This window comes from Delphinapterus leucas, chromosome 2, assembly GCF_059928025.1.
Source record: "Delphinapterus leucas isolate spDelLeu-1000000601 "Yukka" chromosome 2, BTC_Dleu_Yukka2, whole genome shotgun sequence".
NCBI lineage: Eukaryota > Metazoa > Chordata > Mammalia > Artiodactyla > Monodontidae > Delphinapterus > Delphinapterus leucas.
The window spans coordinates 37,991,711-38,013,222 of NC_143130.1; the positions used below are offsets into that span (position 1 = coordinate 37,991,711).

At 40.2% G+C, this 21,512-nt stretch overlaps 1 protein-coding gene across 4 annotated transcripts in view; it reads right to left on the minus strand.

The window, feature by feature from the left end:
* Positions 1–21,512, minus strand: part of EFL1 (elongation factor like GTPase 1) — a 132,475-nt gene that overhangs the window by 91,248 nt on the left and 19,715 nt on the right. For all 4 annotated transcript variants that reach the window (XM_089906708.1, XM_022554491.3, XM_089906710.1 and 1 more), the window contains 7 exons: positions 13,844–13,967; positions 12,034–12,110; positions 11,161–11,297; positions 10,022–10,144; positions 6,041–6,140; positions 1,944–2,095; positions 1,536–1,702 (listed from right to left, as the gene is read on the minus strand). In XM_089906708.1, coding sequence (XP_089762834.1) covers positions 1,536–1,702; positions 1,944–2,095; positions 6,041–6,140; positions 10,022–10,144; positions 11,161–11,297; positions 12,034–12,110; positions 13,844–13,967 — 880 coding nt within the window. The remainder of the gene's footprint in view (positions 1–1,535; positions 1,703–1,943; positions 2,096–6,040; positions 6,141–10,021; positions 10,145–11,160; positions 11,298–12,033; positions 12,111–13,843; positions 13,968–21,512) is intronic.

A 21,512-nucleotide genomic window follows, 5' to 3' on the forward strand; every position in this document is an offset into this window, starting at 1 on the left:
GGATTAAGTAAAGTACACAGTGTGTGCTTGATAAGGCAGAGTGGATTTGCTCTGGGCTGCACTGGAAGGCAGGACCAATTAAAAAACGAAAACAAAACTGTGAGATGAGAAAACATGTATTGTTTTAAGCTGCTAAATTTGTGGTCATCTGTAACATGCAGCAATAGAAAAAAATAATACAAAGGATAAACACAAAATTCCAGGAAGGGATATGTCTGAAATATTCACTTTTTTTTTTTTAGGTAGCTGAAATTAGGCTTTACAGGGATCCAATTACTGAAATAAGGAGTCACTTGTGCTGTCAATTCATTTTATCATTCCTGCTTTAGTCATCTAACACATAAGCAGTTGATTTCAATCCTGAGCCCCACAAGAGCAAAGATACACTACGTACAGAAGAGAAACTGGCGTCCTCGTGGAATTTCTAATGCCCAATAAATCAGTGTTTCACTAAATAACAATTTCTTACTCCTCTTGACAGTTTAGAGAGTAAAAAAGGAAAAAAATTAACCAAGAGCACACTTTCTGATAAATAACAAACTATCAATTATGTGTAAACCAAGATTGTAAGATGATCATCAATGGATTTTTATACATGCCATCACAGCACTTTCTCCCTCCCATAAAACCTAACCCTATACACACCAACTGCTGCGCTCCTTCTTGCTAAATCCAAACATGTTACAGACTAGCACGAACTGCTTAGCCACCACTCAGCACTGCAATGTCCAAGGATCAGACTGCTAAAACTGATGGAATTAGCATTCAAAGCAAGGCATCTGACGGCACAGACTTCTGTCAACTGCCATCTCCCTCTCTCTCATTCATACAGCAGCTCCCCTGGTTAACCTGCAAGGAGAGGAGCACGTGCTTTTCTGCTCGTGACGCTGCACGTCTTAGAAGCTCCTAACTTACTGCTTCTTGCTGATCCTGACTGGCTCCCTGGACCTCTGGCATTCATCCTATGACCTTTATCATGTATTTACTACATATATACCTTGTTTATGCCCAAAAATGTTCTGACAGCTCTAGCTTGTGGTTTCTTACTTGCCCTTTGGCTCAGACATATTTAGATGCTGGCTGTTCACTGACTTTCAGACCCTCCTGATCAATTTCTGGGATCTGCCTGCCAAGAAACTGTTGCCTATCACCTGCTCACTGCCCATGCCTTTGGCCTGTACCACCTAGTTTTTGGATCTTTCTATTTCTTGAACATCTGCTATTGCCCTGGCTCCAACATGACATCTGTTCTTACCAGTTCCTTCCTCTAGTCTTGAGCAGAAAAGCCTTAAAATTAACTAAATAAGGTTTGAAAACTTGGTTCATATACTGGTTTAATTTCCTAAATGCTACTAAGCGAGACAGATTTACCAAATGTTACTGAATTAACACGAGAGGAAGTACATGGATTCACCTGAATGTGCCTTTCTAGAGACAAAATAAATCTACTAATAAGGTAATCACCAATCTCAACCAATCTGACAAAGTATCAGAACCCTGAAACAATAAACTAACATTTTACTTCCAATTCTTACCCGCTGCAAAAACTCAAGAGGGCTGTATTTGGGCCCCAAGACGAAAATTTTCTTTCCTCTTCGAGCCACGCCACTGAATACTCGAGCAAATGCAATAAAAGGCTCTCGGTCATTTCCTTCCTGGGGCACAGGTTTAGGGGTCTCACTCTCCACCTCTTGCTCATCACCTGCCAGAAGCCAAAGGATAATGAGTGCCAGGAATGCTCTCTCCAATCCAGGGACTGCTGAGAAACTCAGAGGGAACAGGGAATATGCTATATTTAGCCCAGTTTCAGCAAGGAAACACCAAGAATGAAAGTATACTGATAAAAGCTACCTTTAAAGCTAAAAAGCCCAAGAGCTAAAGGATGAGTGTCCCAAGTTAAGTAAAAATCCCGTCTCACCAAAGCCTATTTAGGAAAGCTATACCTTTCAGCTCTTCTCCCTGTGGACTCGTTTCAAGGGCACTCCCGTCCTGGGTGGGCTCCAAGGGTGCTTGGCCCTGCGCGGCTGCCAGCTTCTCCGCGTGCCTTCGTCTTGCATGTTCATGCCTCTCAGCAATCTCCTCCTGAGTGAGAGGTCTACAGGATACCACAGATACGTTAACACTTGGCAACGTTAAGCATCTCTCAGTCTCTTCAAGTAGAGAAACAGCAAGTATTAACGTGGCTGGAGAAGATGATGGTTGGTCCCCAGTCCCTTCTGGGCGGAAGGTTTCTCCAAGTTCTCTCCCTGACTGCAGCAAGAAGAGAGAAGGCCTATCGGGCTTTCTCTGAGAATGCTGCGTCCTCAGCTAGTCTGAGCTTATGAACTGACATGCGAGAGCCCATGTCCCCACACAGAGCCACACACAACAGCACGGAACCTTTCTTAGGTACCGATGTTCCTCCTCAATAAGGCAAAGGACAGGAAAAGGAAGGGTGTGAGTAACAGACACCGGGGCTCAGAATACCCCCGTAGAGAGACAAGCATAAGACTTCAATGAGAAACTGAGGTTTTCTCCTCAAGTACAAAAATGTATCTTCATGGAGAACTGGGGTCCAAGAAGAAGGGTCAGGCTGAACGCTGGCGACTCATCAGGATAAGAGGTCAAATGGTGATTATCAGTCATTGTGTTAGACCCACGTACCACCAGAGAAAAGGCAGTGCGCGGGTGTGTCTGGCTGTCTGCTGGGGGGTTCATCTGGGGGGTGGGTCACGTTGCTTGATCCTGTCACTTTGTGCCTGCCTCCCCTGCTGTCCCCCACTGTGATTTTATGATTCCTGCTTCACCCCCTGGTCTCTGACTTGACACCTGGCTGATAATCTCGTCTCCCAACCTGCCATTCCCCATTCCCCTTCTCTCTCCTTAAGCACTAGAATCCATTCAGATGGCCATTCTGAGAGTGCACTGTCCACGTGCATTCTAAATGGCCACATGCTCTTAGAGATCCTGATGTCAGGTACCCTAAAACCCCTTTTTACTTTGTGTGGGCTACCCTGGGAGGTGAACGCTTAAGTCACTGACTGTCCACTGCTATCCTCTTCAGACACCTGCCTGCTAGACAAGACCTCCCACTAGGGCTGGACACCAATGCTACTCCCTTAGCACCTGACCCACGAAATCGAAGAATTCGGTTCTAGGAGTCGGCCCCTTCTAGTCAGACCCATCCCAATGCAGGTGGTAGGGCTGTGCTGTAAGACACAAAAAAATGAGAGCTCGATCTTTGAGAATGGCTTGCTCAGGTGTCGTTGGGCAATCAAACCTGTTGGCAGTTTCGCTACAAGAGATAAGCTCCTCCTTACTGGAAGCTCTACATGTTAAAGGCCTTTCAAACACAGGACAAAAGCTGCTTCCTCATAATTTCTCGTCATGGCTCTTGTTCTGTCTTCTGGAGCAACATCCAGCAAACCTTCTTCCCTCTGCTTTCCTTTCAACCATCTGCATTCATGCCCTTCCCCTCCCCCTTCTCTTCTTCAGGCTACACACTCCAGCTGCTCCTTCAATCAATCCTTAGATAACTTACCTTGTTTCTGGACTTTTGCTAAAATCTTTTATAAGAGTATCTGAAAAGTATGAATTAAAATATAAATGCAGAATACATTATTATTACTACAAACAGGGTGGGAAAAAAAGCCCCGATGAACTTGTTAGCACATGGAGAGAAACGGTCTCTTCCAGTGGGCTTATCACTATGATACGGACATTGTGTTCTTCACTCTATGTATATTATAGCACATATTTATCAAAACAAATGACACAGGTATTACTACTCCTAGTTTACAGACGAGAAACTGGAGGCTTAGGAAATTTACATAACGACCCAAAGTGACATAGACAATAAATGGAGGAGCCGTAATTCAAATACAGATAACTCCAAACTCTACACTCGTGACCATCAGGCTATGTCTCCCATCCAGAAGGAGTTAAAGACGATAAAATCATCATCACGTTAAGTAAATGTGGCTTTATTTTAGCTTTGGTTAAGAAAGAAGCATGCCTGTTCACACATATTAAACCCTCGTCCCGCCGGAGCTCACAACGTGATTAGCATTTTATGTTTACTAATCAACATCAAATGCATGCAGGCTTGCTGTCCATCTACATGTTTATCCAATCCATCCAGTTAACGTCTACTATGTGCCAGGCACTGCTGTGAGTACCAGGAGTGGTGGCAGAGGCAAACAGAGCAGACGGAAGAGAAGTCAGCAAGGTTTTATATGAAGAACCCATTGTGTAAACTAGTATTTATTGAGAATAAAGAGGAATTTATTTGCAAGAAAACAGAGCTCTACTAGTCAAGGAACATCTGTGGGTGGTGAGTTATTGAGGCTGTAGTTGAGCTAACTATGGATGACAGTTCTGAGGGGATGGCAGTCAGCAACAGCAGGGATGAAGGAGACCAGAGGTGAGAATGCTGACCGGAGCGTCAAATGGCAGACTGGGGAGATGAATCTGGAGAAGAAAGGAAAAGAGGCAACGACACAAAACCACCCACCCTCAGGATTCCAAGCTGAATGTTCCTGCTCTGGCCTCTGCGAAGCTGGCCAAGGGGTGGGCTGGGAGAGTGTCAGAGAAAGGGCTGGAAAGCTGGCCGTAGTTGGTACAATCAGTAACCACACCACCAGGTAGCTGAGATGATGGGAACCAAGGGACCAAGGAACGCGGCTTCTATCTGAAGATCACGTCTTGTTACTACAAGAAGTTGGTTCTCAAGAAGGAAGCCAAAGGAACACAAAGACTCAGGATTCAGAGGGAGAGGAACTGCCTCAAAAACTCCTAATAGGATGTTACCTAACAGGTACTTATCAGCAAGTAAGTATTCAGCAAGAATTTGATAAGAGTACAGTTGAGAACAGCAAAAGCAAAGGCCCAGAATCTAGAAAGGGCAGGCAGGTTGGAAGGCTGCCTGCCGAGATTTAGAGGTGGACGTTAAAAACTGCACAGGATGACGTAGGCCAGATTCCACACAGCGAAGTAGAAGACCATAGGTTTTCAAGCTCCACAGATATAGATTCAAATACTGTTTTGCCCTCCTTCTAGCTATGTAACCTCGAGTGCACTACTTAATCTTTTTAAGGCCTCTTAATTTCCTCAGGTAAGACTGAAACATTAAACAGTTCCATTGCAGGACGGTTGTTAGATCTAAGTGGCATCATCAATGGTGAGGCAGGAATATTATAAGCTTAATAAACTGCAGCCAATCATTAGTGTTATCATCATTATTAATTATAACATAAAAGAGTAAGATCTGAGATGCTGCCGGAGGTACCAGGACCTTCTTCAGAAGTAATATTTATATCCTTTCTCTCAGGTTACTTGAAAAATTGTTACACAGAATGCCCCCAGAGTAGCTGTGGATAGCACAGAAGAGGAGCTTCCAAGCTCCTATATCGAGTGAATCTTTTCATTCCAGACACCAAAATCATACTGAAGGAAGGATGGCAAATGGACTGGCAGAGTTAGATACTGGGGCAGGGGAACCAGCTAGGAGACTGCTGCAATAACTCTCACAAGAAATGGTCGGGATCTAATCATTTATACTAGTGAGGGGTGGGGGGCAGTGCAGGTGGGAAGGAGGGGAAGACACATGACCAACTCATACGATGTAGAATAGATCCTCCAAGACTCTGGAAACTTGAGAAATGAGCCATCTCCCTCCACACACACACAATACACACGAAGATCAGCAGAGATACTCACCCATCCAACAATCTCTACTAGGGCGGACAAGACAGGCTCAGATTAGACCCTGCCTGATGTTCAATAAAAGTTAACTGTGGCTACCACTACTCTTACTGCTCTTCAAACTGACATGAATTCAAATCAACAGTCCCGGAGCAGATTTCAACAACCATCTCCCACAGAGGTATCACAAAAAGATAAAGTACCCTGCAGATTTTATGTTCCCGCAGGGGCTGCGGCATACGAATTCCAGGCTGAGGAGAGAAAGCGTTATCTGCACCTTCCCACCCACACCCTCACTGCAGCCCCGTCACACCTACACCACTTCCCTGGCCCAGCCCAACTTTGCCTTTATCCTTACCTTTGCTTATTCTGAGGCAAAGCCTTAGCATCAACTGCAAACATTTTGGAAACAAAGATAATAACCGGAGCAGTGTCTTCGCTTCCACATTTCATAAAAGCTAAAGAGACAGGAAATAAAACTGTTACTGTTTTTTCCCATTATTAAAGAGCCAGATTTTTCTGAGAACAATTACGAAGTTTAGAACATGGCATCATCTAAATATATAAGCAACCTATAATCTTTTACCGCTATGATAAAATTGCATCTGGAAAAGTATAAAATTGCTAGAAAAATAGTAGAGCAAGAGCAAGAGAACTGGCAGAAATGAGGAAAGAAAAGCAAAACTGATAGGGTGGGAGAAGGGCTGGAGGAACTCCCACATAGAACTAAAGCTAGGAAATGGGCCTAACCACCCACCATAAGCCCTCAGAAATGTTTCCTGTGGAGAAGGGATAGAACTGAGAAATTTTACCAAAGGTCAACAGTCAATAGGTAGCTTACTAATAAATACATAAAAACCAGTAGCTTTTCCAATCCCTCACAAAAACAAGTTAGAAAATAAAACATCTTATCATGATAATAACCAAAAACCTTAGAAATGAATTAAGATTCAATACTATAAAGATGTCAATTTCCCCTAAATCTATAAATTTTAACACAATTTCCTATCAACATATTGACATTTTTCTTAACCTACATAAAAAAACATTGGTTAAGATAAAAAACCATCGGTTAGTAATTTTTTAAAAAAATCACCCCACATCAAAATAATTCACACATAAAGAATTCAACAGTAAAATTCAAAAAAGGGGGATTCCCTAGTGGTGCAGTTGTTGGGAGTCCGCCTGCCGATGCAGGGGACACGGGTTCATACCCCAGTCCGGGAGGATCCCACATGCCGTGAAGCGGCTGGGCCCGTGGGCCATGGCCGCTGAGCCTGTGCGTCCAGAGCCTGTGCTCCGCAACAGGAGAGGCCACAACAGTGAGAGGCCCACGTAGAGAAAAAACAAAAACAAAAACAAAAACAAAATTCAAATAAGGAATAAAGGAAGCAAGAATTAAATATCTATCAGAAGTCTTGCCAGGGAAAACTTTGAAAGGCTGTGAGGAACAAAGTGACACGCCCTGACTTCAATTTTTAACAGGATCACCCTGGCTGCAGTGTTGAGAAAACACGAAAGGCTATCAAGAACAGCAGCAGGGATACCAGCTGGAAAGCTATTGTAATAACCAGATGAGAGATCATGGTCCAGGGAGGACCCAGGGAGGCAGAAGTGGAAATGTTGAAAAGTAGTTGTTCTGGATATATTTCAAAGGAAGAGTAAACAGTATTTGCAGATGGACTCGATGCAGGGGCATGAGATAAATGTGGGAATTAAGAGCATGCCGTTGTCATGTAAAGCCTTGAGACTGGACAAGATCAGCAGGTAGAAAACAGATGAGGTCCAAAGACTAAGCCTTGCTTTGGGGTATCCCACAGTTAAAAAGTCAGAGGATGGAGAGGAACTGGAAAAAGAGATTAAGAATAAACAGCCGGGGCTTCCCTGGTGGCGCAGTGGTTGAGAGTCTGCCTGCCGATGCAGGGGACACGGGTTCGTGCCCGGTCTGGGAAGATCCCACATGCCGCGGAGTGGCTGGGCCCGCGAGCCATGGCCACTGAGCCCGCGCGTCCGGAGCCTCAAGAGGCTATTAGAAGTTCAATCTGGAAATTCCTTATGAAAAGTTCCAGCAAAGCAGATTTAAAAGAGCCTATATGGTCAGCTGCTATTCTTCCTGGACCTATAAAAATAATCAGGCCAAGTTTAATGAAACTAAACTTACTTTGCAAACAAATTAGTCTTAATTTGGCTATCTTGGGTAGAAATGAGGGTGATTTCAGAGAAAAAAAAATTATGTTTCAATAGAAACTATAATACACACTTGTGGATATTCGATTCTAGTTCTGTTATCATCTTCGAGGTTTTGTTTTTCTAGTGGTAAACTGGACTGGATCCTGAATTCTTCTAGTTTCCTCAAATATTTGGCTACAACTCTCCAAAGTCACATTTCCAATTTTTCTCCCACTTCTGATTCGGAATCACTGAGAACCAAAGCTGCCCCTTTCCTGAAGCCTGCAAACTGAAGCTGAACAACCTGCAATACATTTGAGAGAGACCACCACACAACATCCCATGTTTAGACAATCTTCAGGCCCGTTGCTGTGTAAGCCGCTCAGAAAGTTTACCTGAACGCTCAACGACATCATCAACGACATTTCACAATGCAGATACTTGACTCTGACATCTAGAAATCTTGACTGGCTGCCTCCTAGGTTCAGAAGTTGGTTTATAATTTGCTCCAACCATTAACCTTTTTCTTCTGTCTCCACAGAAATGCCTCTTATAATACCCGATTGCTTGCACCTTATAAGCCTAACTTTGAGAGCCCACCTGCATCACTGCCTCCAGAAATGAATTTAACTAGACAGACTTCCTGTCAGGCCTGAGACTGGTTTAATGAGATGGAACAATCTACGAACTCAGCTTCTGGACTGTGACACTCCTTGAAGACGTTTCAAAGGGAGAACTGCTGAAGAGCAAAATTTGCCACCCCAGAATGTGTTTCTCTGGCATGAGGATTAATTTAGGCTGATTATTTTTAAGAAGCAGAAGACTCAGGAAGTCTTTCTTTTTATGTCCCCTTAGCTGTCTAAAGAATTTAGATAAAGGACCTGGTCCCGGAATAGAGCTATCACCAGAAAAGGATATGCAGCTATCACTGCAAAGAATATGGGACGGGTGTGGTGGGGAAAACGGGAAGGACCTAGAGATCAGAGTCCACTCTGTGTCCCAGAGTCTCTGCACAGCCCAGCAAACATTCTTTTCAACCAAACTTTTGCTTTTCCGTCTTCATGTGAATTGCCTTCCTCCCCTTTGAAGTCCTAAACCACTCACAGTATTTAAGGTGAGGGTTTCGGCCAGTTATTCTATTTTCCTGGGTCTGTCCCATGTATATATGTTATTAAACTTTTGTTTGATTTTTCTGTTTTTTTAAAAAAAAAAAAGAAAAAAAGAATAAATAGCCAGGGAGACAGGGAGAAAGTAGGAGTATGTGGAAGCCTAGAAGTCAAGGGAAAAAATGACCCAAGGAGGAAGGAGTGATCGACCATGTCAAATGGTAGTGACGGATCTAGTCAGGTGAGGATTGAGAGCTGGCTGAAAGATATAACAAAGGACAGTCAACAGTGGCCCTGAGAACAGCAGTGACTTGGGGGGCAGGGGCTACAAATTCAGTAGATTGGGAGAAAAAGGATAGGAGAAAGTGAGTACATACACATGAATTTCATGGAGCCACACGGAGCTTGGAATGGGAGGATCCCTCTCATGGGGAGCGCATATACGGGGCTTCAAAAGAGCAGCACTGGGCTTCCCTGGTGGCGCAGTGGTTGAGAGTCCGCCTGCCGATGCAGGGGACACGGGTTCGTGCCCCGGTCCGGGAAGATCCCACATGCCGTGGAGCGGCTGGGCCCGTGAGCCATGGCCGCTGGGCCTGCGTGTCCGGAGCCTGTGCTCCGCAACGGGAGAGGCCACAACAGTGAGAGGCCTGTGTACCGCAAAAGAAAAAAAAAAAAAAAAAAACAGAGCAGCACAGCCCCTGAAATCACTTTTCCACAGTCTCTGGGGACACAGCCATGGTGGTGATATGGCACTTTAGGAACACATTCCTGGCTGTTTAGGAGGATGGAATACAGCATGATTATAAGATTATGAAATGTGATCAGGGCAAAAGGTAGCGGTCTCAGAGCCTCTGGTATCCCCACTCCACTGGCAGAGCGAAATGGCTCTAGCAAAACTGAAATGTTAGAAAACAAAAGGCAACTGGTGAAATGTTTGTGAAATTGTTTGTCTGTGGAATTGGCCATTTGGCCATTTAGCAAACTAGCATTTAGCAAATTGGTCTAGAGTAGTCTGGACTTAGGACTCAAAAATATGTTACCTGCTGTGTTCATCTTTACCTCACCTGCTTTCAGTGCCTGGGTTTCCGGTGGAAGAGAATCAAATGTTTGCGATCCTGCGCACATCAGTTTCTCCACTCTCTCGGCTGTAATATCAAGGGGACTAGGAAGTTTCTGACACACCATAGCTGAAGTCTGCTGTTAAGGACTCAAAACCTTGAGCAAGTGCCCTCCACCATGGCAGAGAGTCACAGTATGCACTAAATACTGAGGTAACAATGTATATCTATAAGATGCCTGGGCTATAAGGCAGCACTACGCCATATATCACATCTCAAAATATGGATACAATTTCAGGGAGTTCATGGACACTCTAGAGCCCAGAAAGGATCCTCATGATAGATATTCTAACACTGACATCCTATGGAACAAGTGAGGAAGGACAACAGAACTTAGGAGCACGGCTAACTGTGACCTTTTAAGTCCTCAAAATCTTTTATGTGGTTTCATAAACTGGTATAAAACAACCATCAGCCACAAGCTATGATACAAGAAGGTCCCCCACCAGAGCGAGTGCCACTGTAGGGGTATGTGTCTATCACAGCTCTGAGATCCACTGCTGGTTCACTCCCAGGACACTGCACCCCCAGCCCACTGCAGCGGTACGGCTGAGTACACACAGGTCAAGGAAGAGAAGATAGTCTAAATTCATCTATAAAATCACTTTAGTTAATGTAAGCCATTTAAAATCAAGTCCTTTTGGAATCACCAATGTGAGAGGAAGTATCAACAAGCTAACGAAAATATGGGTCTAAAATGAACCAGTGCTGTATAAAAAAATAAATAAAATAAAATTCAAAAATAAATAAATAAAATGAACCAGTGATCCTAACACAAACATCTAAATTATCTACTTATATGTAAATCTTAGTCTAAAAGTTTTTATTTTACAGATTACTAAACAAAAACTAAAAACATTTTTTAAAAACATTCAGGATGATATTAGTATTAGTCCTAGTTAATATTAATATATTCATTTTTAAAGTACTTAATACAGTTTCATGGTGGAACCTTAAATAACCCCAGAAGACTTTGGATGGAAATGCGTTATTTTCAGAGGATTTCCGGATTGCCAATAACACACTGGTTTTTCTTGTTTAGTCAAATCTATGATTTCATTAAAAACCATTAAAATAAAGGATACCAAGAACAGCCTGAGATATGGGAAGCCACTGACTGCAAATAGCATTGATCTGAACTTTAGGGTCTGAATGCCGTGCCTCTCGGGCTCCAATTTTTAATCCTAAAGAAGTCACGATTTTATCAATTTTTTCTTTGTCCCTATAGTAAACGTACAGGATGGGTGGGGGGTGGGGGGTGAGGAGAGAGAAAGATCACATAAAGACACAAAGGAGTAGTGAGGAAAAGGGACTCAACATTGTTTGACACATTTATTCCTAATGTATTACTTTTACTACAAAAAAATAAAAATGCTTGAAGGGGCTCCTGCCACAGGAGAAAACTGCTCGACCTCTACCCATACACTTCCAAATGAACTTTTCTTTAAAACGTCCCACGAAGCACCATTCCACAATCTCCCTAAAAAAGCTATGTCAACTGGTAAAGCAATTGTATAAATAAATACTAAAAAATCATTATTCCATCTCTGGAACAACTTAGAAATTTACTGAAGCAAACATTCTTTTCCACTTGTATCAGGCAAGTTTTTCCCCCAAGTGCCCCATTAGTGATCCTTGATATCAAGCATCTTTTCTACTACAATTACTATTTTATTTTAAACTGAGTTTGTATAAACAAAAGTCTAATGTTTCTTTCCATCCTTTATATCTCTTCACCTCAGCACTCTATAAAATATGGCTGTTCTCTCCCTCCTGTCACCCTTTACTTGGGTTACACATACTCCTTTAAATTGTTTCCAAGCCCTGTAATCAACTCCTCTGTAAAGGCTCTGTTCATTTTTTCAGTCTATCTCAGCTTTCTGAAGTGTGACTCATCAAACTGAAAAGTGAGGCAAATTATACTGCCCAATTTATGTAACAATTTATAACAGCCTTACTTTTTCAAGACAGCATCATACAAACTCCATATATTTTCCAGGATCAACTGTACAAATAAAGGTTTCTTTCCTTTTGCCTGTAAAAAAGGATGAATGGGCTTAAATTTCTGAATATTTCATCGGTATCTTACATATTCATTCTTGACATGTTTTATTATCAGTGTTTCATTTCTACCAGAAAATATTTACTCAACAGAAAAGTGGAGGAAAGTAGCTTTAAGAATGCTCTAAAAAGCCAATAATCCACAATCAGTAACAACCCACTGTTCTCTTCCTCCAGGAACCATGGACTTCACAAACAAGACCATTTGGGGGATATATCACTGCAGTTGTCCTTTCACTGCCATCAAAGAAATACATGATACCCAAGCTGAGAGCTAAAGCTTCACTCTAAAATTTCCATGGACTTTGTTCTAAAGAATGTTCTTAAACATGAAAAATGTTCAACTTCAAGGAAGAAGATACTAAAAAAAACAAAAAAAAACCCTATTATTTCTCTTACCAAACTGTACAGAATAATAGCAAGAGCACTTTGAGATGGATAATATACAAGAGCTGGAATATAAACTGATACCCTCTTTCTCAAGAACTATTGGCAAGGTATTGGGAAATTAGGCCATTACCTTTGAATGCCTGGTTAAAAAAAGCTCATTGTCAAGACATAAAAATGTATTTATCAAGATGCCCACCACAGCTTTACTTAAAATATCGAAATATTTGTGAAACAGAAATAAAAACTATGTCCAATCTTACAGGATTTATGTAGATTCTACATTCATGTAGAATGATTACGTAAATGATGTAATAGGGTCCTTATGTGACAGGAACTGTTCTAAAGACTTTTCTTGGATAGTTCATATAATTATCCTAACCACCCTGTAAGTATTACTATCTCCAATTTGCAGATGAAAAAAACTGAGACAAATGTCACGGAACTAGTAAGTGGTGGAGCTGAGATTCAAACAGAGTTGGATTCTCAAACCATGCTCTTTCCCACTTCATACACTGGCTCCTTCTTAAATACACTGTTTATAGAAAGATTTTAATGGCAACGGAAGATGTTCACAATATGATGTCAAGCAGAAAAGCAGCTATATTATATAAACAGCAAAATCTCAACTGAGGGATGTATGTATCTATCCAGAAAGAATGAAAGAAATGAAAACCACAGCATTAGCAGTGCTGGTTTCTGATATTTTTTCTTTCCTGTAGCTTTATACTTATAAATACCTTCTTAAGGGAATATACATGCTCTTCAACGAGAATGAATTCATAAAATCCTGAATTTTACATTTAAAAAAAAATCTTCAAGAAAAGCATCCTCTGAGGCTATGTGATTCAGCAGCCTTACATCCCCTCAATCGATAGAATGAAGTGCTCCAGGGAGCACTTGCCTCTCCACATCAGCAAAGCATGGTGACTGACATTCAGTGAGAGAAGGCCTCAGCTGAGACTAGGGATAAAGTGTGGGCCACACAGTGATGTCTGAAAGAGATGTCTCTTTATGAAGGGGACACACAAATGCCTGATGCAAAATATGTGTCTTCAAGTTCACATGCACAGGATCTGAGATTTTTGCTCCTCTTAAAAAGAAAAAACAAACAAACAAAAAAACCCAGGCAGTCCTAAAGAACTCTATTTAAGCAATACTTGGATATAAGACACATGAACTTTAGCCAAATATATACAGTAGAAAATCCCTCATAAACTGACTCCCATAAACCAAGGCCAAATTACAGGAGTGTTACAGTACAGGTTTTCATAGGGCAACAATGGGACCAACAATCAACAGGGACATATGCCACATTACCTGATCAACCTTCATAATCTTCTTAGCCTTCATATTTATATAATAATCTCCCCACAAGGTTTTCAAAAGAACTTCCTTTTTGATGCCAGTTTTTTGACTGTAGATTTCGGCAAAGTGCTCAATTCTGAAAGAAAAGCAAGTGTTCACGTTATTAATAACAACATAAATGAGTACAGCTAACACTTGAGTGTTTCTGTGCCAGGTACTGTTCAATGTGCTTTAAATGTCATTTCAACTATCTTACAAGGTAAGTACTAATTATCTCCCCTATTTTACAGAAAAGGATAATGAAGCACGAGATATCACACAGGTAACAAGTGAAGCTGGGATTCAAACCCAAGCAGTCTCATTCCAGAGCCCAGCTTCCTGTCCAACTTCCTCTAAATTCATATGAATTAGAATTCATGCCATACCTCCCTTTTTTAATACTGCATGTGTAAAACAAGAGGAATAATGGCCAAGGAAATGGAGGCTCCAGCTGCCCACTGCAGCCACGCCAACAATAAACTTTGTTTCAGCCCTTTACTGCTATAGGTACATATTGCTCACAAAGAAAACAAACCCTAGAGCCAGAACCTGCCAAAAAAAGGCTTTTTAGCATCCTGGATTAAACAGGAAACAGATAGATACACACTTACTTAACTCTCTCCAGCCCTTAGAGAAGCCAGTTAGCACCAGGTCTGCTCTACTGGAAACCCCAGCCACACAAGAGCGGTCACCTGACAAATAATGATGCTGTATATTACAGCATCTGCAGTGTCTGGGTAAAGGACCTAGAAAAAATACCTTTTCTGCAGGGAACAGTATGGTCCTACATAATCTAAGTTTTGAGTCCAACTCTCAAAGTACCAGCAACTTAAAAGACGCCTGCTATATTCTCCAATGCAGAAGGAATCCAAAGTTAACAGATTCTAGACAATTCTTTACCTGTCATTCAACAACTGTGGAATCCAGGGGTTAACTACAACCAAGTCCAATTAGCTGATATTCTCTTATGATAATAGAAGCCTGGTGGGAGCAATAAAAAGCTGCAGGAGTGGAAGTTAATAATTATGGTTGGAACCAGAAATATGAAGAGCATCAGGCAGCAGCTTAGAAGGGAAAACAGATGCTACAGAAACTGCTGAAGATAAATAACCACTGCCCCCTCTCACTGAGGTCCAAGGGAGAGAAAAACACCCATCAGGAATCAAAATTCACATCATACAGTTATAAGCTACTAACATTCTGAAAGAGATGGCCTCAAAGGTCCATCACTTCCAAAGTAATTCACTATGGTAAGCTTTATTTCCCATTTGATCCAACAGCTATTTATTTAGCAGAGTTTTTTTTTTACTTTTCTAAAACTTTAGTTTCTATTATTATTTTATTTATACTTATATAAAAATTTATATATAAATTGTATATATAACATGTATATAATATATAATTTATACATTATTTATATATGTTAGTATCACTATATTTTTTTTTTTTTTTTTTTTTTGCGGTACGCGGGCCTCTCACCGTTGTGGCCTCTCCCGTTGCGGAGCGCAGGCTCCGGACGCGCAGGCTCAGTGGCCATGGCTCACAGGCCTAGCCGCTCCGCGGCATGTGGGATCTTCCCGGACCGGGGCACGATCCCGTGTCCCCTGCACCGGCAGGTGGAGGGCTCTCAACCACCGCGCCACCAGGGAAGCCCAGTATCACTATATCATTAATTTATAACCTTTTTTGTCTTTTTGGAGGGAACCCATCTTCTCTTTACCAATTTTTACCTCACTCCATAGACATAGCTTTCCTACTCTGGAGGGCTGAAAGGAGCACTCTTGGTCTCTCTCCCACCTCAATGGCTACTCAACAAGCAAAAAGAAGGCCAATGGCCAACACTTATTGGGCAGAGTTCCTATGCCTCAAAAAGGAAGCAAGCTCTGCCTTGCTCCCTACTCCAGGGATCAGTAAAAAGAGCCAAGCTTCCTCCTTGACTTCCTGAAGTTAAATACACCTAGAACAAGGCACAGAACCTTCTTTCCAGAGGCAAGTCAGCAGACCCTTATCTCACCCTGGGCTTTCCATCTCTCAACACCTGATCTTGCCAGACAGGCTGCAATCCTCCATGCAGATTCACAGATCCATTACAGGACCTACAGGAGGGAGACAATGGGAGGCAACTACTGTGGCCTGAGGTCCCAAGCACATTCTCCAGCCTATCTCTATCAGGGAGCCCTGTTCTTTACACTGATGTTCTCTGGGTCCTCAATAAATACAGCCAACACTTTGATCATCACATTGGCAACTTGGGTCCATTCTTAGATGGTTAGCGCTGGAGATAATGACTGAGTGATTTGTATAAGCTTTCAACATAGTTTATATTCCTTGAACTTGAATTGTTTGTTGGCCTGACATAGGATCAATTTTTATATATCCTTCACTGACACTTAAAACAAATCTGGACTTTAATTATAATACTATTCATATGGTTTGTTGCTATTTGATGTTAAACTGTGATATGATGCAATCCCCCCAAACCACATGACTGTGGATTTCTACTTATACTTCTATTTTTGTCTCATGAACTTTGCTGTTATGATCATTAATCTCTTTACTACAGAAATGTGCCAATTACCCATATAAAAATGATCCTTATGCCACATTTGCCATAAATTCTGCTCTGTTTATCATTAAGATCGCCAAACCTACTTTCTTTTTATTCACATTTGTTTGACATATTGAACCAAAGCTTTGGTGTTTACCCTCAGTCCCTTATGCTTTATGTTTATTTTATTTAGCAAATCTCTGGAAATTTCCTTCTTATAAAAGACAGTATCTCCTCAACAGGGGATTCAAACATTTACTGTCATAACTGTTCTGATTAGGTAGATTTCTCTTCGTGCTTCTAGGATTTTTTTGTTGTTGTTGTTGATTTGTGCTACCCAGTCCGTTATGTTTTCTTTTATCCTTTACAACAATGTGTCAGATATATGTCTTGCTTTTAACTCAAAAAGTGGCAAACAAAGATTTTCACAAACACTGGAACATACTATAAAATCATAAATTATAGTAAGAAATTGGCCATTTGCTTAGACCACTGTCTTCAAACCCTTTTCTAGTCCATCATTTATTTACACATACATACACATAGAGACACATAAATCTTTGAAAATCTTGTTTTTCATCCTTTACATTCTTTTCAATCCCCCAGTTACCACAAAAGTTGCTTATAAACATCAAACCTTTCTTGATTATTGCTTAGTGCTTTTATTCCTGTGTCTGTCATTAGTTATAATTTTAAAATACTGACAGTTTCTAGCACAACTTCTCCATTCTTGAATTCTATTTTAATTCATTTCCTCTACCGAATAACTTCAAACAAGATTCTCAGAAGAGATTTGCAGAACATCTTTTCCAAGGCTACTGACCTATCAACCTTTTGCCCTGAATGACAGTTTGGCCAAGTATGAAATTTCTGGGCCACATACTCTTTTGTGTCCAAGGTACCCAATGTTAATTGCAGGATTCTAAGACATTGCTGCACAAAGACAAACAAAACTATAAGGAAGGGCTTTTCCTTGTCTTTTCTTTCCTGCCCCTGTTTTATAGGGTTGGGGCCTCAGCTCTATTTATCTTAATCAGGAACTAGATTGTTGCTGCCACCCACACAAGTCAATGTGTTTCTGCTTTTTCAGAGCAGATTCTCCTGGAGTAACAACTATTAACAGGACAGATTTAGGCCACACAGCCACTAGTCACACTTCTTAATCCTGTCCCACTATATAAGAGTTTATAGAACCATCTGCTAAATTCTGAAATGTACTCATTTCCCACTTTTTGTGACAACTTTCCCTACTGAAGTTGCCAACTTTCCCCATTCACTGACATGTTAGAGGAAAATTGGAAGGAAATGGGTCTCCAGTGCTTTCATTTCCACCAACCCTTTTCCATAAATTAACATGTCAACTAGTTGAGAACAGGCACTAGCAGATCCATAAAGATGACTTTGTCTAATACAGGGGAATTCATTTATTGACTGAAAGTACGTAAAAATGCCCAAAGTTGTGAGAAGTTACCCTCATTCTGTTCATTCAAGTCTCTCCCCATTCCTTCTTCCACAATAAACTTTCCCTAATTTGTGAGATTTAGACTAAAATTCACATAAAACATTCAATTTTTTATGAAAATCATTACAAGAAAAGGGCAAGCCCCTTACATTGTAGCTCACTAGCAAAATTTACAAATTAAAAATCAATAGGTCTGACCCTGTTATATGACTGAATGAATCACTGTACATTTTATTTTAGCTCAAAGAAATTCTTAGAAATTATCTTAGACCTATATTCTTATTTTTCAGATGAGGAAACAAGGCCCAGAAAGATGACAATGGTAAGTCATCAACTACATATGAAAAGTGCAAATTTTCAAGTTTGTAATTTCCATTTTCACTATATATCCATTATCTGAATTTATTTGTCTGGTATAACCTTTATAGGCACCAAATAAACCAAGGTATCTATAATTTATTATAAACTAGCAGAGAAAAATTATGGTATTATAATTTATTATGCTGCCCAAGGCAAAATGTGTTCAGTCAAAAGGAAGTTGAAGGGCAAGTTCCTGTAAAAAGGAAGACAAGGAACAGCCAAGGGTGGTTTCACCTGGTGCATTATTTCTGGTTCTATTATCCCTGCAAATTATATGTAAGGTTAAGCCTACAACTAAAGTAAATTTCATTATATCCCCACAACTGTTTAACCAGGCCGAAGACATTTTTCTCAAAGTAAAAATCTGCTGAATTTTCTGATTTCACAAGTCAGTGATGGTTGTGGTTAGAAATGTAATCAATTACCTAGCACATTCAAAACTGATATCACTACTACTTGGCCTGAGTGTGTACATACCCAGAAGGGGCAATTAGAAAAAACAAGGGTCCCTATATTCCATAGTGAAGATCCCATAAAAGCACTATGGTAAAAAAGCATGAACTTCAGTGCCAGGCAGACTTTAAACTTAACAACAGCTATGCCACTCAGTGGCTAAGTGATGTTTAACAAATCAATCAATGTCTTTGAACCTTAAATAATAAATATTAAGACCTATTTAAAAGGATTGTTCTGGGACTTCCCTGGTGGTGCAGTGGTTAAGAATCCACCTGCCAATGCAGGGGACACGGGTCCAGGAAGATCCCACATGCCGCAGAGCAGAGCAACTAAACCTGCGTGCCACAACTACTGAGCCTGTGCTCTACAGCCTGTGAGCCACAACTACTGAGCCCACATGCCACAACTGCTGAAGCCCACGCGCCTAGAGCCTGTGCTCCACAACTAGAGAAGCCACTGCAACAAGAAGCCTGCACACCCCATAGAGGAGTAGCTCCTGCTCGCCGCAACTAGAGAAAGTCCGCACACAGCAATGAACACCCAATGCAGCCAAAAATAATTTAAAAAAATTGGAAAAAAATAAAATGAGTGTTCTAAGAATTCAATAAAATAATTTAAGTGACTAGCTCAACGCCTAGCATATGCACACCCTCAATAGTTAGTTTCTTTCCACAGTAACTTCTGCTAGTGTAGATAATAAAAGTTGATAATGTATTTGCTCATATATGCATAATAACCTCCAGATGATACACAAGAAACTGCTGGGATGAACTAGTTTTCTGTGGGGAAATGAACTAAAAAGCTAAGGGATAGTGTGGGAGACTTTTCATTGTACGCATTTTTGTACCTTCTGAATTTGGAATTTATTCAAAGAATAAGGTTTAAAAAGTTAATTGTATATAAAATCTACAAAGAGATGCAAAACTTGCTGAATATTCAAAAATCAATGTAATCTACTATATTAATAGTTAAAGAACAAAAATCATACGATTATATTAATTGATACAGAAAAAGCATTTGAAAAAATTTGACACCAATTCATAGTAATAACTCAGAAAAAAAGGAGTGCAGGGGAACTATCTTACCTTGACAAAGAACATTTAGAAACAACTTAGAACTAACATTATACCTCTTGGTGAAAGACTGAAAGATGGGGAACAAGGCAAGTATGTCTACTTTCCCCACTTATTCAAACAGTGCTGGAAGTTCTTGCCAGTGCAATAAGGCAAGAAAAGAAAGGAAAATGGCACAGGACAGGAAGAAATAAAAGTCCTTATTTGCAGATGACATGACTACCTTGTACAAAATCCCAAGGCATCTACAAAAAACTCTTAGAACTAATGAATAGGTTTAGCAAGGTGACAGTATACAAGATCGACACACAAAAACCAAGTAATTATATTTCAATACAGTAGAAATGAAGATGTGAACACCAAAATAAAAAATACCATTATAATTTCTAGAAAAAAAGAAAAATTAGGTGCAAGCCTAATATAATATGTACAGGACTTAAATGCTGAAAACCGCAAAATGCTGATTAAAGAAATCAAAGAAAATCTGCACAAATGGAGAAACATACAGCCTCCATGGATTAGATGATTCAACATAGTAGAGGCATCAATTCTCCTTAAATTAATATACAAGTGTACCATGCATTTTCCACCAAAATCCTAGCAAAATTTTTTTTGCAGATATAGGCAAAGATTATTATAAAATGTATATGGAAAGGCACAGACCCTTGAACACCTAAAACCATTTTGAAAAAGAAGAATGTGATGGAAATAATCCACCCAATTTCAAAACTTATTATACACTTAGAGTAATCAGGGCCATGTGGTATTGGTGGAAAGACAGACACATAGATCAATGAAACAGAATATAATACTCAGAAATAGACCCACATAAATATGTCTAACTGATTCGGACAAAGGTACAAAAACATTCAATAGAGCAGGTATAGGCTTTTCAATAAATGGTGTCAAAGTAACTGGGACACCCACAGCCCCCAAAATGAACCTCGACCCAAGTTTCACATCTTATACAAAAACTTACCTCAAAATGAATCACAGATTTAAATGTAAGAAGGAAAACTATAAAACTTCCAGAAAAAACATGAGAGAAAATATTCAGGATCTAGGGCTAGGCAGACTTCTTAATGCCAAAAGTATAATTCATAAAAGGAAAAATCGATAAACTGGACTTCTACTCAAATTAAAAACTTTGCTCTGTGAAAGACACTTATTAAGGTGAAAAGCGAAACTCTAGACTGGAAGAAAATAGTTATAAAACACGTATGAGACAAAGGACTAATATCCAGAATATATAAAAAATTCTCAAAGCTCAAAAGTAAAACATAAATAAATAAAAATTAGAAAATGGGCAAAGGACTATACAACGAAGCAGGTAGTCAAGAAAATGAAAAGGCAACCTATTGAATAACAGAAAGTATTTGCAAATTATATATCTGATAAGGGGTTAATATCCAAAATATACGAAATACTCATACAACTCAATAGCAAAAAACCCAAACAATTCAACTGAAAAAAAGGACAGAAGACATGAACAGACATTTTTCCAAAGAAGACCTACAGATAGCCAACAGGTATATGAAAAGATGCTCAACATCACTAAATATTGATCATCACTATCATGAAAATGTAAGTCAAATGACAATGAGCTATCACCTTACACCTGTTAGAATGGCTATTACCAAAAAAGGTAAGAAATAAGTATTGGTGAGGATGTGGACAAAAGGAAACCCTTTGTGCACTGTTAGTAGGAAGGCAAATTGGTACAACCACTATGGAAAATATTAT